At 47.1% G+C, this 24,724-nt stretch overlaps 1 protein-coding gene across 1 annotated transcript in view; it reads left to right on the plus strand.

The window, feature by feature from the left end:
* Positions 1-5,078: 5,078 nt before the first annotated feature.
* The window catches only part of SAMHD1 (SAM and HD domain containing deoxynucleoside triphosphate triphosphohydrolase 1), a 29,776-nt gene continuing 10,130 nt past the window's right edge, over positions 5,079-24,724 (plus strand). Inside the window, 12 exon segments of the mRNA XM_069034077.1 lie at positions 5,079-6,753; positions 6,755-7,143; positions 7,218-7,284; positions 12,674-12,746; positions 14,086-14,246; positions 15,893-16,008; positions 17,941-18,011; positions 18,781-18,936; positions 21,434-21,534; positions 21,633-21,741; positions 22,296-22,387; positions 23,707-23,822. Coding sequence (XP_068890178.1) covers positions 6,659-6,753; positions 6,755-7,143; positions 7,218-7,284; positions 12,674-12,746; positions 14,086-14,246; positions 15,893-16,008; positions 17,941-18,011; positions 18,781-18,936; positions 21,434-21,534; positions 21,633-21,741; positions 22,296-22,387; positions 23,707-23,822 — 1,546 coding nt within the window. The 5' untranslated portion in view covers positions 5,079-6,658.

Genomic DNA, 24,724 nt, shown 5'->3' on the forward strand with positions numbered 1-24,724 from the left:
TAATTCCTGAGCACTGCGGGTGTGAACTCCAGGTGCTGCTTCTGGCTGGTTTTGTCACTCCATGTAAGCATAAAGCTGGCATGAACTCAGCTTTTTAAATAACTCTTGTTCATCTGCTCTATGAGGAAAAAAAAGGCCAATTTGTGCAGATTCTGCTGTAATGACTTCTTTATTGCCAGAGCTTTTGTTTTAAAAGACTAATCTGTAGTTTGTAGAATCATGGAATATCCTAAGTTGGGAGGAACCCACAAGAATCATCGAAGTCCAACTCCTTGCCCTGCACAGGACACCCCAACAGTCATAGCATCATAGAATGGCTTGGTTTGGAGAGGACCTTTAATATCATCTAGTTCCCCACCCTGTCCCTGGGAGCATTGTCCAAGTGCTCATGGAGCTCTGGCAGCCTTGGGCTCATAGCCATTCTCTGAGGAGCCTGTTCAGTGCCCAGCCACCCTCTGGGGGAAGAACCTTTCCCTGACACCCAGCCTGACCCTCCCCTGGCACAGCTCTGTTCCCTCAGGTCCTGTCCTTGGTCACAGGGAGCAGAGGTCAGAGCTGCCCCTCAGGAGGAAGCTGCAGACCTGATGAGGTCTGACCTTAGTCTCCTTCAGGCTGAGCAAACCAAGGGACCTCATGGCCCCTCTGTGCCCTTCACCATCTTTGTAGCCCTCCTCCACACGTGCTCTTTTAATAGCTTTATATCCACACCTGGCAGCACCCCAAACTGTCCCCAGGACTTGGGGTGAGGCCACCCCAGTGCAGAGCAGAGCAGGACAGTCACCCCCTCGCTCAGCCGGCAATGCTGGGCCTGATGTCCCCCAGGACAGGGCTGGCCCTTGGGGCTGCCAGGGCACTGCTGGCTCCTGTTCCACTTGCCCTCAGCCCAAACTCCCAGGTCCCTTTTCATGGTGCTGCTCTCCAGCCTCTTGTTCCCCAGTCTGTCTGGACATCCAGGGTTGTCCAGTCCCAGGCATAGAAGCCAGCACTATTCTTTGTTAAACTTCACGTGATCAGTGATTGCCCATTTCTCTGTGTTCCTCCCTGATGTACTTAGGCCTGAGCAGCAGGCCTCAGCCAGAATTGACTTACAAGATGAATTTTGGGCATTATGTGACCAACACCATCAGTATTATTTAGCTAAATATAGATGACTGAGATGCTTACGCTAGCTCTGTATAACCTTGTGTAGTTGCCTGCAAGAAATGTATCATTTTAAGAAATTTTCCCAACTGACATGAAGAGAGGCTTGTTGGTAGAATATTTTAGGATAAACCCTCCCAGCTGAGGCCTGGGCTCTAGTCAAGCCCTGGCCCCTGCTGATCAGGACGTGTGCCATCAGATCCAGGTGTTTCTGCGCTAAAAATATAATCAGGTCACTTGGACTTGCTGATTTGGGCCTATAAAAGCTGGACCCACTTTCAAGGTGAATTTGGAGACCTCACCTGGGAGTGGACACACCGTGTAGGATTTCCCCAATTGCCAGGAAGGGTTCTCCAGGTCCTTGCTGCAAACGGGGCTCCCCAGTCACTGTGGATCTGGATGATAGTGAAGTATTCAGGCAGTTGGTGATGTATCTTTCTCAACTGCTATCCTATCTCTCATATAGCAATTATTAGGTGCATTACCTTGCTTACTTTTGCTTGTTGCAAAAGCCAAACATAAGCCAAGCATGTAGTTTTATTGAATGTATTATTTTACTTTTGTGTTACCTTAATATTCATAGTAAAATAAGACCATTCTTTCCACTGGTGTCTGTGTCCTTTAAATAGCCCCTGCCAATTGGCAGAACACTCCCATGCCACAGACCTTGCTCACTCTGACCATACTTTCTTGTTTTGCCTTAGCTCCAGAGGAAGATCCCTGCTTGGCCAAGCTGGCCTCCCACCTCACCTCTTGACTTCCAGTATGTGGGAATTGCCTGTTCCTGTGCCCTTAGCACATGGTGCTTAAAAAATGACCAGCACTGATGGACCCCAGCACCTTCAAAAACATTTCCCCAGGGAACCCTACTGACTTAATTCCCTGAGCGGCCTGAACTCTGCTCTCCTCATGGCCAGGGTAGAAATTTTGCTGACACTTCTCCTCCTGTCATCAGAGATTTTAAACTTGATTGCTTTGTGGTCACTGTGGCCAAGATGGCCACCAATTGCCACTCCCCTTATGAGACCCTCTCTGGTAACAACAAATCACAGGGGGCACCTTTCTTGGTTGGCTCCCTTGGTACCTCTACCATGAAGTTGTTACCCAAGTGTTTTAGGAATTTTCTGGACTGGTTTGTAGCAGCTGTGTGGTGTTCCCAGTTAAACTTGCCAGATGTTAAGTCAGACAAGGATAAGGGTGATTGATTTACAAATGTTCCTTAGTGTTATGGTCCTGGCTAGGTGGCCCATGGTAGACACCAGCTTTGTCCCTTAATCTTACCCAAGGATTAGCTACCAGGCAAGAGGATGTTGAGGGTTGTAGCTGTGAAAACCTGCCTGGCTTTTGGATTTTATCTTTGTAAACTTCCTTCTGAAGGTAAGCCTCCCAGCAAGGGGGCAGCATTGTGGGCAACCTGAACTCAAATTAGGCTCTTGTATTCCAGACTTGCAAACCATCCTGACTTCTGGCGGGGAGGGGTTTCACCAGTTCTTCAAATGAAAATATCACCTTCTTAATGCTCCTTGAAGTGGATTCAGAGCTTCCATGTTTACTACAGTTCAGCTAGAGAGCCAAAGTTAAAAGGTTATTAACCCCCTTGCAGAGAATACCATAAAGTTGCTAGCTCTTTACATACAAGCACTATGTTAATAATAGGCTGCCACATCCCAAATGTTGTACTAAGATGTGGCCTCAAGAAAAATTTGTGGTTAGACTGCAATTAAACAACTCAGGGAATCGAAACTGATTTTCTCCTTGGTTTCCCGTTAGGAATCACTCTTCTTGTGTTGCTGGTTTGTGACTCATAGGGGGTTTTTGTTGTTATTTGATGCCTGGGAAGTGGTAGGAATTGAAACCGGGGACACAATACAAAGCCAAGCAGAAACTCTAAGTGTGTAAGCAGTGCTGGAATCTCAGATGTGAGAAGCTGAATGTGTCTTAAGGCCAAAGACGCTGAGTAAATAGAGATTACTCAGTTTGATTGCTTTGATTACAGTAATCAAAGTTTGCAATAAGCACATAACTCATCTCCCAAGTAGTAGTTCTTGAAAAACTGGTGTCAGATGAACACAATGCCAGACTCCTAAAACTTTTTAACTTCCTTGAGTGACCAGAAGTACACTGGAGGACAGATGCATCAGATGCAGGTTACACTTGTAGTTCCCAGCCTGCCTGCAGCCTGGGCTCATGCTGCCCTGCTCCATCTGAGCCACAAGGCCGGGCAGAGCTGATGGGGCACAGGGCTCATGTGGTGCCTCATCCTGAAGGTTTGTACACCCAAGCAATGGGGAACATTTGGTTTAAGGGAGCCCAGTTTCCCCTGCACGTGTACATGACTGCAGTGCTCCTGTGACCCGATGCCGCCTCTCACAAGGCACCAGGAACTTGGGCTGCAGCAGCTTTACTGCAAGCACCTTCTCTGCCTTCACTTACATATCATCCATCATGGTTCCCAGCCATAGCAAAACAGCTCTGAAAGGGTTTAGTCACACAAATTTCAGCTAGTTAATGTGTAAATATGGGGCTCAAGCAGCTGAGGTTGTGGAACAAACTGGGGCTGAGTCACAGCTGGCATTGCTGTGAACTTTTCAGTTCCTTGGTAGCAAGTTTGTAGCACTGCTTCACGGAGTCCACCAACAGGGAGTCCAGTGGTAGGTGCCCCATCCCTGGAAGTGTTCAAGACCAGGTTGGATGGGGCTTTGAGCAACCTGGTCTGGAGGAGGGCTCTCCTACCCATGGCAAGGGCAGTTGGAACAAGATGAAGTTTTAAGTCCCTTCCAATCTTAGCCATAAACACTAGGAAAGTGCTACAAGAAACATGTAAAGTGAAAAAAATAGAGCCCCTACAAAGGAATAATTCCTCTTCAGCCTGAATTTGACCATGTGCCTTGAGTTTTGTTTGCCATTGCAAGGGGACTCGCATAACTTTGGGTTTATGCGCCACATTGCTTCAGCAGAGATAACTGGGTTTCCTGTGTGTGCAGCAGCAGGCAGGGATGGGGGGGCACTCAGGCCACCTCTATTGCACACAAACAAGTGCAAAAATAACTTTTTCCTCCTTTCCCCTTTTTCATGTGTTTTGTTTGATTATGAGGGAATTTGTGCCACTCAGAACAACACCCTAGTGCAGTAATTTTCTTTCTTTTACTTCCTGCTACCCAAGAGTGAAATTAGTAATCCCTGTTCTCTTGCTGTGCCATGTGTTCATCTCATGCTACAAAATCAGCAGGTTTTTGATTGCATCCAAGACAGATGTACTGTTCCTTCAGGATATTCCTCCCCTGCTGTTTTATTTAGGCCACAAATGCAATGAGCTCCTTCTTAAATTTTTTTTATAAGCTCTCCAGATGTATTGGGCCTGTGGATGAAGGATGTGTGTCCTTCAACTCCTTCCCCTCCTCAAAAAGCTTCTTTAGGTAGAGCTATATATAGGGCAGTTTTTGACTCTGCTAGAAGTAAAAAATGGACCAGTGATCAATTATTCCTTAAAAGGCCAAGCACCAGTGACATTTGTGTGTCACTTGTGTACAACAAAGCAAAAGGAGAAGATGGAAGATTATTTTGTATGGTTGCATTCCTTAATGGATCTGGCCTGGTTTTGCCTCCTCACATTTCTTCCGAGAATAAAGTTTCCTCTAAAAGGGTGGGGCTCAGCCAGTTTCGTTTCAGTGCTAATGGATATCTCCAAGACACCCAGAGGGGATGGAGAGAGACTCTCAGCAAGAGAAAATCAGACAGCAAGCATTACGTGTACTTTGCTAACAAAAGCAAAGAAGTGAGAAAGCAGAATGTTTGTTTACAAGAGGAAATTACTGTAGCATGACAGTAGAACATGTGATCTTTGCCCCTCAGAAACAGAGACATCAAGAAAAAAATACAGGACTTCTTATTATTAAGATGATGGGAGGTTTTTTGGGTTATTTTTTTCTTCCCTCTACACATCTGAAGGGGAGAAGAAAGTGGGGAGGAGGATGCAGCAATTCCAGACATGCATTGCGTTGTCTTGTGGCTGGCTGCCAGGTCACTCAGCCACACTCTCACGTCCCCTCCTCAGCAGAGTGGGGAGAAAATACCACAAAACAGCTTTGAGATAAATACAGGGAGATCACTCACCAGCCATGGGCAAAAGACAGGAATTGAGGAAGATAAATTGATGTCCAATTGAAAATTGAGTAGGATAATGAGACACAAAACCAAAACTAAAACCACCTTCTCCCCACTCAGCCCTTCTGTCTAGGCTCAACTTCATGCTTGACTATCCTCCCTCCTCTCTCTTCAAGAGTTGCTGGGGAATGAGGAGGGAGGTTGGTGTCAGTTTGCAATGCTCTGTCCCTGCTGCCCCTTCCATCTCATGCTCTGCCCCTGCTCCAGCATGGGATCTCCCCATGGGTGAAGTTCCTGCTGAGAGCCTGCTCCAGTGTGGGCTCTCCATGGGCCGCAGCTTCCTCAAGGGCATGTCCAATTGCTCCAGTGTGGGGTCCTCCATGGGCTGCAGGGTGGCTCTGCCTCATCGTGGCCTACACCATGGGCTGCAGGGGAATCTCTGCCTGGAGCACCTCCTGCCCCTCCTTCTTCCCTGGCCTTGGTGCCTGCAGGGCTGTGGCTTGCACATCTTCTGGCTCCTGCCTCCCAGCTACAGCTGTGCTACAGTGATTTGGCTTGGAGGCCCCCCTGGAGCCAGCTCTGCCCAACACAGGAAAAGCTTCTGGTGTCGACATACAGAGGCCACCACTGCCCCCCTTGTTCCCCAAACCTGGCTTTGTAAAACCAGCATACGTGTGCATCCTGCTGAGGGATAATGTGTAACCTTCCCCCTGGGAGCCCATGCAGCATTGCAGTGAGCCCAGCATGTGCTGGGCATAACTGCTGGGTCATGCAGGGAGCTTGGAGGTGTCCAGGGATCTGGATCTCTGGGGTGTCCCTGTTGGTGCTTGTGATGGCAGTGCAGCAACAGGCTTATCCTAAGGAGGAGTGCCTGGCACAGCCTCAGTCCATGAGGTTGCTGGGAGCAGTGAGTGGGCTCTCCCAGAAGCTGGTGAGAGTATCTCATCCATCGGGCACTGTGTGCAGCTGCACGTGGGGCAGGCACAGCTCTGAGAAGGCTGTCGGGGTGGATCAAGGCAGGGGGGATTTTGCCAGACTTGGTCTGTGAGGTCTGTAATGGGGAGCCAGTTTTAGGCCCCTTCCAGTGCCTTTGTGGCACTCAGAGGCCTTGGGCAGCTGAGCTGTTTTCATGGGTATTGGGATGTTACATGCGAACGAGGTATGTAAAAACCAGCCCATGTGTCTCTGCCTGGGATGACTGTGGTGTCCATCACCATGGCTGGGAGCAACGGGGCACCTGGCAGCTGTGGTGTGGCTGTTCCCATGGCCCGTGATGTCTTGGGAAGGAGGTCTTGAACGAGTTCCGATTTCGGTGCATTCAGCAGTGTCGTTTGAAGGCAGCAGTGCTGTGGCGTCACTTCTTGTGGAAGCACCATGTGGCAGCTCGTGTTTGTGATGATGGCTGGGATTTGGGATGATGACCGGGCAGTGCCGGTGCAGGGTTCCAGGTATCTCACGTGAATCCCCCAGAGCAGGGCCGCCGCCAGCCCAACCGGGTCGCCGCGGCGAACAGCCACCGGCGGGCCCCAGACGCGACCCTGCCGCCCTGCGGGGTGAGGCGGGCTCTGGGGGCGAGCTGGGGCTTCTCCCCGGGGCCGGGGCTCCTCCCCGGGCCCCTCTGCGGGCCGGCCGCGGTGCCGAGGGGCGGCTGAGGGGCCGCGCGGGGCGGTGACGTCACTGCGCGCCGGACCCCCCGGCCGGTGGCGCCTGCGCGGTGGCCGTGCGGCATGGGGAGCCCGGCGGGCGTTCCCGCCAAGCGCGCGCGGTGCGAGGGGCCCCGCGGCCCCGCCGCCCCGGGCAGCGACCGCAGCGACCCGCGGCTGTGGGACACGGAGCGGCTCTGCCAGCACCTCTCCCGCTGCGGCGTGGGCGATCCCAGCCTGCTGCGCCGCTTCCGAGGTACGGCGGGCCGGGGCCGGGGCCGGGGCCATGCGGCCTCGCCGCTGGCTCTGACACTTCTCTTGCTCCCGCAGAGAGCGGGATCACCGGGAGGATGCTGCTGGACCTGCCGGCCTGCGCCCCCGAGGTCACCCGTGTCTGGTGAGCGCCGCCCGCGGGAAAAGGGGGGAGGCCGTGCCGGGGGCCGAGGCCCGGGAGCTGCGGCGGGCGGGCCGTGCCCGCAGGGAGCGGCTGCACACACACGTGGCCCGGCTCAGCGCGGCTGCGGCCCGGGGCCGCCCCAAACGCGTCGAGCGGAGGTTGTGCGGGGGCGAACGCGAGGGAACGGGCTCGGTGGGGCTGATCCCGGACCCTCGGAGCAGTTCCCGTTCCCTGCTGATCCCAGCACATCCACGGCGCAGACGCTCGCTTCTCAAGTAACCATGAGAAGCAAAAAAACTCGATCCATTAGAAAAGGTTTAATGAAAATACCCTGGGTAGCCCAGTGAGCTTTTGAGTATTGCTGGGAACACAAGAGTGAACTCCAGGCGTTCTGACGAGAACTTACTTTTCTGCCTGAAGTTGCTGCTGCTCCAGCTCCAGGAACGACAGCGGCCCCGATGTTTTACAGAGCAGGAGGTGCTGCTCAGGAGAGGCCGGGTGTCACCCATCTCCCTGGGAGAAATCCTGGGCGTTGACGGGTCAGCCTTGCAGCAGCTGCTGGGACTTGGCTTTCTGTTGTGCCTACAGCAGCGTGGGCTGCTGTGGAAAAAGAAGTGTTGTTGTGTGTCCTGGCAGAATAGGGGCCTGTGGGTGAGTAGCCGAGTCCTTGCTGCAGTGAGCCCCCACTGCCCTGGTCAGTCCAGAGCAGGCAGTCCGGCTGTTAGTGGTCACCTGCCGCAAACACAGGGATGCTGGATGCTGTTCTAAAGTGTGTAAAAGATTGTTCCCAGCAGTGAGGGAATGACTGATCCCAAAACCCTTGTAATCTTTCTGGTGGTGAATATGCTTTCTTGCTCTTCTGTAACAGCAAAGGGTATGAATCTGTCCAGCTATCCTGTTTGTTGGAAAGGCCCCCATGCCCCTTCTGTGCCCCGCTGGGGAGCCTCTCTTGCTCCCCTCTACTGGGATGTCAGCCCGCTGTCTCACTGCATACTTCCTGGTGGTTTTTAATCTTTTGATGTCTTTTCTTTATTCCTTTGTTAACCTTGTTTATACTGCTTCCTCCAAATTTGTCTCAAAACCCACCTGTTGGCTCCAGCTGATGTTGTGGTTGGAGGCCCTGAGGTAGGCTGGGGTGTGTAATCTGGCAGGTGCACACAAGTGCGGAGCTGTGCTTTCTGCTGGGGGCTAGAGTGCTTTGGTGTTGGCTCCTTGGGTGAAAACTCATCAGCGCTCATGCCGTGCTGGGGGTGAAGGGTGCTTTCCCTGCTTTATTGAGACAGCATGCAAAAGAGGAGTGGGAAGGGGCGGGTGTCTGGGTGTGGATATCAGAAGAGGATGAAGAGCTGGTGTGACGCAGCAGGACGAGGCAGAAGTGCTCGGCTTTGGACGAGGTAAGACGTGTGCAGGAGTCATTAAGGTATTTTTGGTTTTCTCTTTTTGTAGAAGAGGGGTTTAACTGCAGCTGTTTGAAGTGTGCAGATAGAAAATGCTGTGATGTCGTGGAAGGCAGCTGAAGGCTTTGTTTATTGCTGAAGTACCAGGTAATTGCCTGACTGAAATGACGAGCTGGTGTCTAGTTTTATTTAGGACTTGCCAGGAGGCTGGTTGCTTCTAGCAGGGAAGGAGCATCAGGTATCCAGGCCACGCTGGACATGTGCAGCCGGTCTGAGGAGTCAGAGACTGTCGGTGCTGAACATGGGCAGCAGGATGGGGTGGCCAGGAGTCCCTCAGCATGGGGGACAGGGCTGTGGAGAGCTCTTAGTGTAGAGAGCAGATGGTGCTGGGTTTACAGGCTTGTGGGTTTTCTTATACAAAGTTTCCTTCTGTGAGATCTGACATCTTGTTTCTATTAAGCTGAAACTGTTGAGAGTTGGATGAGAAATTGCTCAAGCATTCTGCTTTTTGTAAACATCTCAACTTTGCCCTAAGAACAATTCTTTTGCTGTCCACTGCACACTGTGTCCTGCAGTAACTGATAATTTCTCTGTGACAGGCCACTAATGAATGCATGTCTTTAGTTCCCTGGGTTCCTGGATGTACAGAGGGGAGACCTTGGGCCAGTGGGGTCTGGAGGCAGTGCTGTGGGTTTCCCAGGTGTTCTCATGTTGGTGGCAATGGATGTTTCATGTGGTGTGCAGTGTGCTGCATGCTGAACACAGATGATGAGTGGGGCTTTCCGGCTGACCTCTTTGGGCACAGGGAAGGGATTTTCTCATCCTTGTCACCTGTGGCATGAAGGAGGGTGTGGACAAAGCAAGGAGGAGAATGGATGAGGAAGTGCCAGTTGTCACATTTCCAAGCAGCCAGCAGTATTGCTACTTTGGCTGTTGGAGCAAATCTGCCTGCAGAGCCCTGGAAAACCAGAGTTTCCTGTGTTAACAGGATTTGTCTTGGTTAGGAGGGTCTGACCTTGTAGACTTCTGGTGAAAAATGCCCTGCTGTTTTTTTCTGTCTGAAGGAGGACAAAGAGCAGGGAAGGTGGGACATCCAGGCAACTGGTCATACCAGGATCACACCGACAGCATGCAGTGTCTTACCTTTTCCTGATTCTCCTCCCCATCCCACCAGAGCAGCAAGTGACTGCGTGGGACTGAGTTCCTGGCTGGGGTTAATCTACTACACTCCTTCTTGGTGCTTCCAAGAGGTGCTCCAGCACTGCCTTGTGACAGTCTGAGCAGCAGCTGCAGCCCGAGAGCTCCATGTTAGGGAAAGGAATACCAAGTGGTTGAGAAAAACACTGCTCACCAAGTGTGGGGTGCAGAGGGTTGAGATTACGACAGATCTGAACAGAGCATATTAAAATATGAATAATGTGGCCAGCAGAACTAGGGAAGTGATTCTTTCCCTGTACTGGTTGGGCCACTGGTTGTGCCACACCCTGAGTGTTGTGTCCAGTTCTGGGCCCCCCCAGTTTAGGAAGAATCTTGAAGTGCTGGAACGTGTCCAGAGAAGGGCAACAAGGGGTCTGGAACTCAAGCCTTATGAGGAGTGGCTGAGGGAGCTGGCGTTGTTTAGCCTGGAGAAGAGGAGGCTCAGGGGAGACCTTACCACTCTCTACAGCTACCTGAAAGGAGGATGCAGCCAGGTGAGGGTTGGTCTCTTGCCCCAGGCAACAAGTGACAGGACAAGAGGACACAACCTTAAGCTGTATCTGGGTAAGTTTAGGCTATACATTAGGAAAAAATCCTTAACAGAAAGAGTGATTGGGCATTGGGATGGCCCAGGGAGGTGGTGGAGTCACCATCCATGGAGGTGTTGAAAAAAAGATTGGATGTGGCACTTAGTGCCATGGTTCAGTTGATAAGGTGATGTTAGGTCATAGGTTGGACTTGATGATCTCAAAGGTCTTTTCCAACCTAGTTAATTCCATGATTCTGTGTGAAAAATAAGTCATTAGAAGCGTTCATTATATTAGTTCAATAATTGCTGGTCACAATGTTGATTTATTTGCTCTCAGAGTTGTGTCATTGAATACACGCTGGTCTGGGCATCACCAAGGGTGCTTTTCATCTTAGAATCGTGGAGAGCTTGGGTTGAAACCAACCTTAAAGGTCATCTCATTTCACCCCCTCCTATGGCCGAGGACACCTTCCACTGTCCCAGGCTGCTCCAAGCCCTGTCCAACCTGGCCTTGAACACTTCCAGCTTCTCTGGCCAACCTGTGTCAGGGCTCACCACCCTCACAGGGAAGAATTTTTTCCTACTACCCAATCTAACACTGCCCTCTGTCAGTTTAAAACCATTGCCCCTTGTCCTGACGGTATCTGCTCTTATAAAAAGTTTCTCTCCTTCCTTTTTATAAGTCCCCTTAAGGTATTGGAAGGCTTCAATGAGGTCTCCCCACAGACTTCCCTTCTCCAGGCTGAGCACCTGCAGCTCTCTCAGCCTGTCTCCATAGCAGAGGTGCTCCAGCACTGCTTGTCTGAGCAGCAGCTGCAGCCCAAGAGCTCCGTGTTAGGGAAAGGAATACCAAGTGGTTGAGAGAAACACTGCTCACCAGCAGCTCAAACACCACATGCCTTTAATATTTTATAGATTATGAATTATTAAATGATTCAGATGAGAATATGTAGTGCATCAAGCGGGGCTTTATAGCCTTGTTTTCTGTTCAATTTTATGTTGAAAGGCTAATATAAAACTGATCTCAGAGTGATTAACTGCTGAAGAAAAAGTATTTTCTCATGATAATGTTTGCTGTTGCTGTTGTACCGGGGATGGTGAGAAAAATGACATAGACCTCAGTCCAGCAAGGAAATGGAATTATTTATTAATTTCCAAACTCATTTATATAACCTGGTTCACTTGAATGGCATAAGGTTATTGGTCCTTTGACCATCAACCTCTTGGAATGATTGGTTAAACCCTACAACACCCATTTCAGAATATTTCTCCAGTCAGTAACACAACAATACTGCATAACAATCTTGCACCTGCAAGAGAAAGGATTGGTTTATAAAAACCTCACACTGTTTACAGCTAGCATGTGTGTGAAAGTAAGACTTTCACATGGATACTGGCAGAAAGCTGGAAAATTTCTCTGCATCAAGCTTTCAGCATCCACAGTTTGCTGTCATAGCGAGGCTGAAACCATTTAGCTCAAGGGCAAGGCTTGCAGACAGAGTTAGTAAAAGTAGGTATGATAGAGCATATTATCTCTCTCTCTCTCTTCAGACTTGTCCTGCCTGTGCTCTTAGACTGCTGTGGCTACTGCAGAGTACCTGCACTGGAAGCTTAGCTGTGTGTTGTGAAGGGGACTTTTAATAATTTATTAAAAATGACAGCAAAATGTCTTTGCAAAATAGAAGAATCAGTCTCAACAAAATTAAAACATGTTTTAAACTGCAGTGATTTTGCTGTTGGAGTTGAAATTAATTTGTGTAAAATTCAAGTTAGTTTGACAAAATTAAACTTCTAATACAGAGTTGACTAACTGCCAGAAATTTTTATAAAAATTGTTTGCTGTGACTCTGACATTTTAGTTTAAGGAAGTTTTTCATCCTTAAAAAATGTCAGTTATTCAGATGCTGCATGTTGTCTTTTCCATAAGTTTAAAGGACTTATCTCCAGGTGTGGCTTATAAAATTTTTTTCATCAGTTTTGTGGTGGTTTTATTTCTCAGTTCTGTGTAAGTGGGAGCAGCACTTACGCTGCTCTACAGTAGCACTTATGCTGCTCTACATGTTCTGTAGCTATTTGTTCCCTTCCTTCCATACTTGATTTTAGAAGGATAAATACTTTCAATATTTTTCTGAAAAAATTGCAGTCTTCTTCCGTCAGTGAATATCAAAGTAATGTGAACTTTGCACAAGTAATTCCATATGTACTGCAAATTGTGAAGGGAAGTGCATTGCAGGCTTTGCTCTCAGTGTCTCTTTTTCCTTCCTAGCTGCCCAGCTGAGCGACTGGAAGTGCTGGCGTGCCTGACACAGCTGCGACAGCAGCACATGGAGGTGATGAAGGTAATCCATGCTATGGGGACACCGTGGCCAGGTCCTGCCCCAAGTCCTGCACAGGGCCCTGCTCCCCCTCTCTTCCTCCCCCCTCTTGGCTGGGTGCTGCCCACCCAAGCAGCACAGCAGCAAACTCTGGGCCCTTGGTAGTGGTGGTCTGTGAAAAAGCACATTAACTAGAAGAAATACTAGAATCATCATGTGGAAGCTTTTGGTGGGCACCTGCAGGTTGTGAGGGATTGAATGAACAGAAGAGCCATTTTACATGTGTTGGAGAAGCTTTCCTTTCACATCCCTCTGTGTAGAGCCTCCCCTTGGTTTATTTTATTAGTTTTTCCCCAGGCCTGGGTTAACAGACTCCTCCTTGCTTTCACTGTTTGCCATGTCCAGCTGTTTCTCCCAGTGGTGTGTGTTGGTTTAACTGGGGCCAGGGCTGCACACATTCTTTAGTAGTCTGCATATCTGCTAGAGCCCTCCCAGCTCAGTGACCAAGGGTAGAGAGCACAGGACAACCTTATTTGCCTCAGTATTTTACCAAGATATGTGTGTGATGGAATGGTTTTGCCTGCAGTTTGATGGCAAGGATTAAATGTGTTTACGTTCTCTACCGAGTCCCTGTAGTTATTGAGATCTCTCTAAAAATATGTGGTAATCAGGAAGTACTTCTTTCATATTTTAGTTATCTTGGGGGTTTGCATTTTGTTTTATGAAAAAAGTAACAATCATATCTTCCACCCAGCAAAATTGCATTTAATTTTAAAAGCATGAGCAATATCCAGCCAAACACTTTTATTGGGTATCTCAGACATGTATTGCAGTATCCTGCTTTAATTGGAGTAACAGATTAATAAAGGCAGCAGTTTTCACACGTGTTAAGTTTTGGAATTGCACATGTGGAGATAACATTTTTATGGATTTTGACTTTACTTCCCTTGCTATGAGAAATAGGCAGCTTTATCTTTTTGGTGTCAAGCTTTAGTAGTTCTCCAAGATAAATTTGGTTGTGCAGAGAAGTTGAGGATGCCCCGTGCCTGGAAGTGTTCAAGACCAGATTGGACAGGGCTTGGAGCAACCTGGTCTAGTGGAAGATGTCCCTGCCCATGGCATGGGGTTGGAACAAGGTGATCTTTAAGGTCCCTTCCAACCCCAGCCATCCTATGATGTTGTGATAGATCTTGATATGGGGTTGGCAGGATTGTGTCTATTTTACAGAAGATGAACATTCTCTGCCACCAAATGCCTGACCATTCTAGATGTCCTTTACATTTTTATATGCCTCTTTCTTTTCAAAGTCAAATTTTTAATGTTAATTACACCTTTTTTTTTTTTTTTTCTTTTTCTTCTGTAGGTTTTTAACGATCCTATTCATGGGCACATTGAAATGCATCCCCTGCTTGTTCAGATCATTGACACCCCTCAATTCCAGCGCCTCCGGTACATCAAGCAGCTGGGTGGCACTTACTTTGTTTTTCCAGGAGCCTCTCACAACCGCTTTGAGCACTCCCTAGGGTAAGGTGGTGGTTCTCGCCCATGCATCTCTGGCATCTGGATATCCCTGAGCTTGCTTCCACTGCAGTGGAGTGCCAGTCAAGGGGCATTGCTATCTGAGCATTGGTGAAAACTGCTGGGGGGCGATATCCCATGTGATTGTGGGCTGTTCCCTTGAACGTCTTTTAATAAAGACAGATAAAGAAACCTACAAGATGGATCAATGTTATATTTCCTCCCCACCCTTTATTATTCTAAGAATAATGTTAGCTAAAAACTGTAAGTGCTTTATGTTCCCCCAGTCAAAATACAAGTTTTAAAGCATAAACTTAGTAAGGGTACCAGGGCTGCTCTGTATGATCTGCCAGACAGTTGTAATCCCCACACATCATCCAGCACAGCTAAAATCCATTTGATCTGTAATGTTTGCATTTGTAGATGGATGTGCTTCATGCAACCAATGGCAGGTTGTCAGCCTGATAGCTGTAATTCAGTTAAGCAGAAATATGATGGACACAAGGTTATGTAGAGTGTTGCTGGGTCATTCACACTCCTCAGGGAAGGTAATGAGTGACAAATTTGAGCTTGTTTTAAGGGTATATCCCAAGGTGCAGTGAAATTAAGCTAGTAAGTGGTTTTTATTCAGCTGATCTGGCCAGCCTAAAGTTGCTTTTGTTGGTGCTGAAATGTTGTGGAGTAAGTCTGGCTTACTTATAATGAGATTCAAATGACTGTTTGCAAAAGGGTCAGATAAATGAGGCAGCCTGGATTGACTGCATCTGGTAAACCAAAAGGACAGAAATGTCTTCACAACAGAAGTCTGAAAACTCCAGTTTTATCAGCAACTTTTCTTTTGAACAGTTCTGTTGATCTATAGAGTTAAATTTAGGACAGATGTTCTCCACCTATACAATTTCAAAGATTTCTACAGTGTTACAAATAGAAGAAGTGAGCTTTGTGTGCTTATTGGTCTAGTGAAAAACCATCGAACAGTGAAATTTGGACTAATGGAAGGTATTACTTCATCACAGAAAGCCTTGTCACAATGCTTTAAGCTGTTCTGCAAGGGGAACTCTTGAGGCAAGTAGAAGAAGAGGTTTGTGTAGAGGTTATAAACAGTTTATGGGAGTATGTGCCATATATTTGCTCCTGCTGGTTTTGTGTCATGAGAACAGAGGGTCCCATTCAATTAAATAAAATTTCAAATCTAAAATGAATGAGAAGATGAGAAATAATTGTCATGAGCTATTGTTAGAGCAGCAGTTTGAAAAAAGAAGCAAATGTTTTGGTGACTATTGTGGACCTCTGCACTTTGCCCTGACTGGAAGTCAAGGATTCTGTGTAAGGTGAGGTGCTTCAAGATTCTCACTGTCAGTGGTGCACTGCTGTTCCCTTACACAGCTACTGTTTGTGTGTTATGAAATACTGCAGGATGCTTTAGAGTCTCTGTTTTTTGGGCATGGTATTCCATGGTTTTTTTGCTTTCAGAGGACTAAAACTCTACTACAGGAAGTAGCTTGTCATTCTTCGCAGGTCAGGGTTTGGGTATTTGTTGTATGCTGCCTCTCAGACAAGGGCTGTGACTTAATGGAGCAAAACAGAATAGGGGAACTTCTCTTTTTCTGTTCATCCTAAACCACTGCTATATTCCTTTCCTCTTGCAATAGGGTTGGCTACCTTGCAGGATATCTGGTTCGTACACTGAAGGAGAGACAACCAGAACTGGATATAACCCAGCGAGACATCCTCTGTGTAGAAATTGCCGGGCTTTGTCATGATTTGGGTAAGGAACACCTGAGATGGGTTGTTGCTCTTGGAAATCTAACCAGGATGAAAAGCTGGCTGTGAGGTCAGAACATGTGAGCTGTTTTGAGCTGCTCATTGCATGGCCATATTCCAAGACAGGTTTTATCTGTTTTGTTGGTTCTGGAGTATGTCTGTGGAGACAGTTCCACTTCGTGAATCTGCAGCCACTCTTAGCTAGTGTTTTGTCTTGTTTCCAAATGGTGCTTAGAGTTCTGCTCTCAGTGGCTGAAGCATCCACTTCCTTCTGTGATTTCTCCAGTCTCTTAAAACATTTCAGAATGAAAATTAGTGTTCCTTTCAAAAATTGTAACGTTTATTTCATAACTACTTCTTTTCTTCAGAGCTGACACAGAGTAAATAGTATGTTCAGTGTTGCTGCAGTACTCGCCTGTGGTGTAGGTGCTGGAACTGGCTATTAAGTGCAGCAGTACTTAAGGTATCTTAGGAAAGTGTACTTTTTATATCTGAGTCTTCCTCATAGATGATGAATAAGGAATTATCTGGATGGTTGCACTCAGAGAGTTGTAGTTACGGGCTCGATGTCCAGGTGGAGCCCAGTGATGAGGGACCTGTGTGGGGACTGGCACTGTTGGATATCTCTGTCAGTGATGTGGACAGTGGGATCGATGCACCCTTGGGCAGTTTGCCAACACCACTGAGCTGTGTGGTGGGGTCACATGCTGGAGGGAAGGGATGGGGCATCCAGAGGGACCTGGACAGGCTGGAGGGGCAGAGAGTAGATGAGAGCAGCCCTCAGGAGAAGAACTTGGGGGCATTGGTGGGTAAGAACTGGACAGGCCCAGAGGCAGCCCAGAACCCTGATGTGCCAGGCTGATCCCCAGCATGGGCAGAGGTGAGGGGGGAAATCTGCCCCATTGCCTTGCTCAGGTGAGACCCCACCTGCAGAGCTGCTCCAGCCCTGGGGCCAACATAAGGATGTGGTGCTGCTGGATCAAGGCTGTCATGGCAGAGACGGACACACACACACGACACACACTTATTGTTATCCAAAGCCATAAGAAGCAAAAGGTTTTAATTATTCTCAGCTATTATTCTTACTTCACAATTACTGTGGCTTATTGTGATTGGCTGCTTAACAAACAATGACAGGGCTGTCTAAAGAACAATCACCATTCAAACAGCAATACAGTTAGCTAGACAAGCAATTAGTTACATATTATATGCAAGTTTCTTCTTGTACACTCTTGATGTTCCATAGCAAGAACATCTTCTTTCACTGATTATCTTCTTAGCTATCACGGTGGTTTTCACTGTGACTGCAGTTTCTCACAGGTAGATTTTGACTGTTTTTAAGTCAAACTCTGTGAGGCCTTCAGACCAGCTGTCAGCCTCATCAGGTCCCACACGGGGCCTTGGAGATGCACCAAGGGCTGGAGCTCCTCTGCTCTGGACCCAGGCTGGGAGAGCTGGGGGTGTTCAGCCTGGAGGAGAAAAGGCTCCAGAGAGGCCTTAGGACCACCTGAGAGGGGTTCCAGGAGAGCTAAGAGGGACTTTGGACAAGGGCTTGGAATGACAGGACACAGGGAATGGCTTCCCAGTGCCAGAGGGCAGGGATAGATGGGACATTGGGAAGAAATGTTCCCTGTGAGGGTGGGGAGGCCCTGGCACAGGGTGCCCAGAGCAGCTGTGGCTGCCCCTTGATCCTTGGAAGTGTCCAAGGTCAGGCTTGACAGGGCTTGGAGCAACCTGGGACAGTAGAAGGTGTCCTTGCCCATGGCAGGGGGCTGAATGAGATGGTCTTTAAGGTCTGTTCCAACCCAAACCAGTCTAAGACTCATGATATGTCAAGAAAAGTCAAATACAAGAGAATTCAGATCCTAAGCTTGATAAAGAAATTTTTGCTGGCAACTGTGTCTCAGACTAAACCCGTGTCATCTTTATATTTAAGGTCATGGGCCATTTTCACACATGTTTGATGGAAGATTTATTCCACTCACTCGTCCATATTTGAAGTGGAAGGTAGGCTTTTCATTATTAAAGTAAAAATACAAACCTGAAATTTTTAGAGGCAGAATAATTAATCTTTAAAGAGTTCCAGTGCTTGTGAGGCTATAGTGGTCATTTGGCCTTACCTTATTGCATCATTTTGATGGCTTAATTGACAACCAGAAGATTGTTTTCTAGTCTTGTGATGATATCCTTGTTAGGGCTGCACTGATCATTTCTGGCCAGCATTGTGCCTTAAAATGCATATTGAGAGCTTTCTGCAGACTATATTGTACAGATGCAAAATACCAACTGGCAGCTTCCTTTCCAGTATAATGTTTTAGTCCAAGTCCAGGATATTCAATAGTGTTTAGAATTCAAACTTTGCAAAATTCTGAACAGAGTTTCAATGGCTGTTTGCTGTGAATGAAATGCAACACAGTCCTTTCAAGCCTCTCTCTGCTTGTAATTTCTAAGCAAAATCATCTGAGTAAACTGGTTAATCTTCTACACAGCAAAACTGATTATTTTGTCTTTTAGCATTGTAACTGCCTTGCTACTGTTTGTCAACACACAGAATTAACAGCTCTCTGCTGAAGAGTGTGTTTCTGTACTCTGTAGACCAGGTGATTTGCTGTTCTGTTTAATGTAAAATTACTAGGAAAGCACCCAGCTGCTGCACTTCACACCAGGCTGCCCATGTGCCTGGCTAGGAAGTGCTGCTGACTTGGAGTAAAGCTGTGGCACTGCACGAAATATGCTTAAACTATGTAATACAACATTTGGATTGTTTTTTTCACAGCATGAAACTGCTTCTGTTCAAATGTTTGAGCATTTGATCACTTCCAATAAACTAGAAGAAGTCATGAAGTCATATGGTCTTGTCCTGGAAGAAGATATGCTCTTCATCAAGGAACAAATAGGAGGGCCTATAGATGAAACTTCCTGTGTGACATCAGTGAGTCAGTGTACTGCTCCTGTGATTATGGCAAGAAATGTCTTTATTTTGCTGAAAGAGTAGCTAATTTTGGCTTCTGCTGTATGTTACTTCTAGCCCCATGATGTTCTGAGAATCTTGTCACAATTGATGCTGGAGGAGTGTAGTGTTTATTTCTTACAGTGCTGGCAGATGTGTTAATGTCCTTACAGCTCCCTGAGAATTCTTACTCAAAAGCCTTCAGATCAGAGGAAAGCTGTAGAAAGTTACCTGTATTTAGGGAACCTAACTGGTGACTGGGATCTGCTCAAGGGTACTGAAGGAGTTGGAAGAAGTGCTCACCAAGGTACTTTCCATCATTTACCTGCAGTCCTGGGTGGTCCCAGTTGGCTGGAAATCAGCAAATATGACTCCATGTACAAGGGTCAGAAGGATGATCCGGGGAACTACAGGGCTGTCTGACCTGGTGCTAGGGAAGGTCATGGAGCAGATCATCGTGAGTGCCATCCTGCAGCATGTACAGGACAACCAGGGAACCAGGCCCAGCCAGCCTGGGTCTAGGAAATGCAGGTCATGCTCAACTGAAGGGCAGGAAGACTCTACAGAGGGATCTGGACAGGTTGGATCAATGTGCCCAGGCCAATTGTGTGAGGTTCCACAATACCAAGTGCTGAGTCCTGCAACAGGCTGGGGGCAGGGCAGCTGGAAAGCGGCTAGGCAGAAAACAGATGCTGTTTGGTTGACAATGGCTGAAAATGAGCCAGATGTGTCCAGATGGGCAAGAAGTCAATGGTACATGGCCTGTACCAGCCATAGCATGGCCAGCAGGACCAGGACAGTGACAGTCCCTCTGTGCTGGGCACTACTGAGGCCACAAGTCAAATTCTGGGTTCAGTTTTGGGCCCCTCACTTGAAGAAAGACACTGAGGTGTGATGGAGAAGGGCAGTAGAGCTGGGAAAGGGCCTGGAGCACAAGTGTGATGAGGAGCAGCTGAGGGAGCTAGGGGGGCTTGGCCTGGAGTAAAGGAAGCCTCCCTCAGTCTGGATAACAAAACTGGGCACTGGTAGAGATGAGGCAGTGAGCAATCCAAGCCTGGTCCAAGCCACATCAGCCTTGATGACAGCAGCAAAATGCTTGGATTTATTGCAGCAGCAAACATAGAGGCCGGAGTAAAACTTGAAGAAATCAGTTGCTTCAAGAGGCAAGCAAGAAGAGATGGTGGTTGTTAATCATTGTAACTGTAAAAGTTCTCTCTCCTCATTTTACGCTTTACAGCCTTTGTCATCTCTTCAAGGACACTCATTCCGTTAGCACCAGAATAAAGAACTGGTAGCAGCTGAAGTCAGTGGAAGGTCTGTCAGGACAATCTGGTCCTAATCAGAATTTATATGTAGTCCCAAACAAGTAACCCACAAATGTTCACACTTGCCCATTATTTTCTGCTGCAGGAGTGGGTAGCAATCCCACAGCAAATACAAGGAACTTGGCATAGTGAAATCCAGTCTGAGATCCTATAGGAAGAGGACATTCATTTACAAAATCTGCAAACTGATTTTTATCCTGTTGGGCTTGTTTGCACATAAATCTTTGTACCTGCCACTAGCATTGATCTTGTGCCAGGTTCTTTCCCCGTGTCTGGTTTGCATTGTTTGGATTCTGTGCCTGTTTTCCAGCAGGATAGCAGGAAGAGGAGTGCCACACATGATACATGGCAGCACCCTCCTGGTGTTAGGCAGCAGATTGCACTGGCAGGCTGTGCACTGTGGTGCAGGCCTCTGTCGTGATACGGACAACGGGTGTTCAGGCACCAGACATAAACAGTGTCCTGAACATGTGCCAGTAGCAGAGCTCTTTGTGATCATGGTATTTTTATCCATGATGTGCTTCCTTCCTGCTGCTTGCACATTTCTGTTACTATTCACATCAGTGCAGGTAACATGGAAGCTGTGTTTGCCTGCAGTGTTTTCCACTTCCAGAATTTCAAGGTCACTTTATGGCATTTTTTTAGCTGAAGGATCTTTAAATTTTCAAGAAAATGTGCAACTTGTGTCTTATTATTTTGGTGTTCATTTCCTGCTTGCCTTATGGCTGAATTGTCCCTTGTGAGGTAGAAGTTTAAGTAGCTGACTGTTTGTGTGTTTAATTCCCTGAGAATTAAATAATTCCAAATTTTCCCCTCTTTGTTGCTATGCTCTTTTTTTTTTTTTTTTTTCATTTCAAAGCTGCAGGCTTTCTTTTAGTAGAATAATGGGCAATGAATACTTGTGTTCGTGGGTTTTATTCTTCCTGAGATTCTGAGAAGACCGCTGCTTAGGCCCTGTTCTGGATTTCCAATGCCTGATAACTTCTGGAAGTTCTTTCTTTGTCTTTTGTGTTCTTTGCTACCTCAGGGTTGGATGTTTATCACAGGCAAAGTCAAAGTGTATTCCCACTGTCTTTAAAAAGCCGTTTTGACATTGTTGGCACAGTTTAATTTCTTATTGTTTCTGATGTTTTTCTTCCCACCTCCCCTGTCAGTGGCCCTACCGTGGTCGACCAAAGGAGAAAAGTTTCCTCTATGAGATAGTAGCTAACAAAAAAAATGGCATTGACGTTGACAAGTGGGATTATTTTGCAAGGTACAAATCTTACATTTTATTATGAATTCCTATTGACACACTGCTACTGTATGTACAAATATGATCATATTGTTAAACCCTCTGTGGAATATTTTTAGGGACTGCCATCACCTGGGAATCCCAAATAATTTTGACTATAAGCGATTGCTTATCTTCACTCGGGTCTGTGAAGTGGAAAACCAGAAGCACATCTGTACCCGTGACAAGGTGAGCAGTGTGTGGAGCCCAGGGGGGTCAGAGCACCAGGGGGCACATGGGGGAGCTGCACCCCATGGCTGGGGTTCCTGGCGGTCCTGCCCCATGCTCCCTTAGCCCAAGAGGGGGAGAAGTAGTTGCTGCTCTGAAAGCTTTTCTCAGAAGCTGCTGTTTGGGGGAGGGACAGAGAAAGCCACTGTTTGAAAGGGTTTATGGCAGGTGATTGAAAGGATTTGTGGCAGGTCCTGCCAGGGGAGACTCTACAGACCTGTCAGATCTGCATGATCCTGCTCCAGATCTGGGCAGGAAGTGAATGTGGCTGTGGTGAGGGGCTGCTAAAGGGGTGAGGAGTCTTCTTTGCTGCCAGGCTGCCTGGGGTCACTCTCAGCACTCTGCTCTCCCATGGTGGCCTGAGTCAGGTTCAAAATTTGGAAATTGTGAATAATCATTCTGCTTTCTGCTGTGAATGGGGGGAGACAACTAATTTGATTAATTGATTTATTGCCTTAATTTTCCTAGTAAGACAGTGGCAAAAGTAAATGCTGATAGGGGTTTTTTTGATTCAGGAAGTTGGAAATTTGTACGAGATGTTTCACACCCGGTATTGCCTGCACCGGAGAGCATACCAGCATAAGACTGGCAACATCATTGAAATAATGCAAGTATATTTTCCTTTCCTTCCTTTTCAATTTATTTTTAAATTATTGAAACAATCCAAATCCATTTGGAATATTCAGATAATCTATAAGGTGTGACATAGAATAAAAGCCACTTCTGATTCTTGTGGAAAGACTTAGTACTTAGAGTATCATAGAGGCTGTGGTTAAGAAAGCAAGCAAAACAGAGAGAGGAGGACAAAAACATCCTCCCATGTGAAATTAAATTAGAGGAAAATTACCAAAGGCCTGAAGGAGCACAGAACCAGGGTGTGCTTAAACCATTTAAACTGCTGACAGCTGAAGTCAAATCCTTATCTGCAAGTTAGAGACCACTTAGCTCAAACTGGCTGGTTACTAGAGGAAGGTTACTAACAGAGTAAAGTCAGGAATGGGCTCATGTAGCTCAGCTGAGGCCTGGCTTTGTGTTTATATAGTGCAAGATTTGTTCAGGACCAACTCATCTGGCTACCTGCTGTTTTACCTCTCTTGTTGGTGTCTATAGAGTTTTCCCTATAATGTTATTGGTTTTACTTTTCTTGAAAATCAGAAATACTCCAAATATTTTTTCCTTAGGGTCTTGTCTGCTGGGTAACTGTTGAGTTTGGAAAAAAGGAATGTGAAGGATTACACGTTACAAGAGTGATCTGGATTGCTTTCATTTCATAAATTTCAGCTCCTGATTTAGGGATCCTCTAAAATTCAGACTAAAAATGCTCAGGTTTGACAGTACCTACCTACATATGAGGAGTAAAACATGTTTTTTAGTTTAGAAAAACTCAGATCTTGGATTCCCACAATTATAGCAGCCTTTCCAAAAGAGTGTCCAAGCTGGAAATGACAGCAAGACATCTTTAGAACATAATATTTTCCCATCTGAAAATACTACATGTTTGTGACACTTCCCCTTTACAATGCTTTTTACCCTCTCAGCTAACTCGGGAAACAAGGAGTCTGTAAAAGGGTGTGGTTATCTGTGAGGCAGCCTCGCCGCAGCTGAGGAACCATGTCACTGTTTGCAGGGTTTTGCAGTTGACTCAGCAGCGTTAAACACAGTCTGAAGCAGAACAAAGTGAACTTGCTCATTCATTTGAAGGTTACATTCTCATCTGAACCTGTCTGCAGTAAATCTCTGCTGAAATGTGCAGTGGCAGCATGGAGATAAGATGTTGCAGCGATCAGTGTCTGCTGTGTGCTGGGGATACAGTTTCATCTGGTGTCTTCTGTTTATAACATACTAATTTGTTTCTTTTTTGCCTGTTGACCAGTGAGGTGTTTCAAAATGATATTATCATAAAGTCGTAATTTTGTCTCAAACTAGGATTACAGAAGCCTTTCAAAAAGCAGACAAATTTTTTGAAGTAAGAGGCTCTGGAGGGAAAGTGTATCATATTTCTACAGCAATGGAGGACATGGAAGCCTACGCTAAACTAACTGGTAAGAGGTCTCAGAATCATTTTTTTAAGTAAAAGAGCAGGAATACCTGTTAAAATGCTGGTTTTACAGCATTTTGTGCACAAAAGGTGGGGCAGGCCTGGGCTGTCTAATCCTGGGAGAGCAAGATCTTCTAGTTTAAATTACTTTTATGTTAAGAGAGAGAAAGAAGCACCAACTTTATGTTCCACATACGTTCAGATTCAGCAGTGTTAGAAGATCCTGCCCGTGCCCTGGGTTTGTTGCACTTGTCACGAGTGGGATGTAAGTGAGCTCTAAGTGATACTGCAGGTGGCTCTCTCAGGTGGCTCTCTCATCTCACACTGGATGTGTGTTGTGGTGTGAAGCTATTCCCAAAGCAGGTTCCAAACGGCTCTTGCAGGCTCTCAGGGTTGCTGCCTCCTGGTCTGTGCTGTGGGGCCCCAGGTTGTGTTCAGAGCTGCAGTGTGGGCCAGGCAAGCCTGCTGCTCCGAGGCTCTGTGCTTGGCTCTGTGCGTGCAGGGCAGGGGTGCTGCAGGCCCTGCTCAGGGCTGCTCCTGATTACTGGCAGCTCTTGCAGCGCCTGTCACCTACAACTCACCAGGACTTTCAAGTTAACTTTCCTGAGTTTCCATCACCAAGCCTTAGCTGACCAACAGAGTCAGCTAAGAACTTCTATCTTTGCTCCATGGATGAGGTGACAGGGCCTGAGGGCGCTGTTGCAGAGAATCCTGTGTGCATTAGCCTTTGTGATGCTAAAGGCCTTCTGCTGGCAGTCCTTCATATACCACAGCTGTCTGCAGTCTGACCACACACCTTCTGCTGAGGTGAGGAGCTGTGTGTCCCCTCTGTCATTGTGAGCTTCTGCTCAGGGCAGGACAAGGCAGGGCAGTAGCTGTTGGAGAATGTGAATTGCAGTGCTCAGC

This window comes from Aphelocoma coerulescens, chromosome 20, assembly GCF_041296385.1.
Source record: "Aphelocoma coerulescens isolate FSJ_1873_10779 chromosome 20, UR_Acoe_1.0, whole genome shotgun sequence".
Classification (NCBI taxonomy): domain Eukaryota; kingdom Metazoa; phylum Chordata; class Aves; order Passeriformes; family Corvidae; genus Aphelocoma; species Aphelocoma coerulescens.